This window comes from Pygoscelis adeliae, unplaced genomic scaffold, assembly GCF_000699105.1.
Source record: "Pygoscelis adeliae isolate BGI_AS28 unplaced genomic scaffold, ASM69910v1 Scaffold145, whole genome shotgun sequence".
Lineage (NCBI taxonomy): Eukaryota > Metazoa > Chordata > Aves > Sphenisciformes > Spheniscidae > Pygoscelis > Pygoscelis adeliae.
Window position 1 is genome coordinate 2183191 of NW_008824866.1, and position 293 is coordinate 2183483.

The window sequence follows — 293 nt, forward strand, 5'->3', positions numbered from 1 at the left end:
ATAACCCAACTGGTTACAAACAATGCAGTCACATAAATTCCCTGCAGTCCAAAAACTATACCAATGTAGAAATACACTGGTTCAATAACTTCCTGAAATTACAAATAAAAACGAAGAGACATAGCGGCAACTGAGCTGAAGCTGGAAATGATTACTATTTACTATTTGCATACTGCTAACAGTGTGCTAGGTGCTTTACAAACAGGTAAGAGACGGCCCCTATTCTAGAAAAGTACTGAGCATGCTTTTATTTTGGGCTCAGGGAGAACAAAGCAGTGTGAATTAAGAGCACA

The 293-nt window shown here is 38.6% G+C and overlaps 1 protein-coding gene across 1 annotated transcript in view; it reads right to left on the bottom strand.

The window, feature by feature from the left end:
- The window catches only part of DPY19L4 (dpy-19-like 4 (C. elegans)), a 32004-nt gene that overhangs the window by 24460 nt on the left and 7251 nt on the right, over nucleotides 1-293 (bottom strand). Inside the window, exon 6 of the mRNA XM_009324416.1 lies at nucleotides 1-92. This exon is cut by the window's left edge and continues 39 nt beyond it. Coding sequence (XP_009322691.1) covers nucleotides 1-92 — 92 coding nt within the window. The remainder of the gene's footprint in view (nucleotides 93-293) is intronic.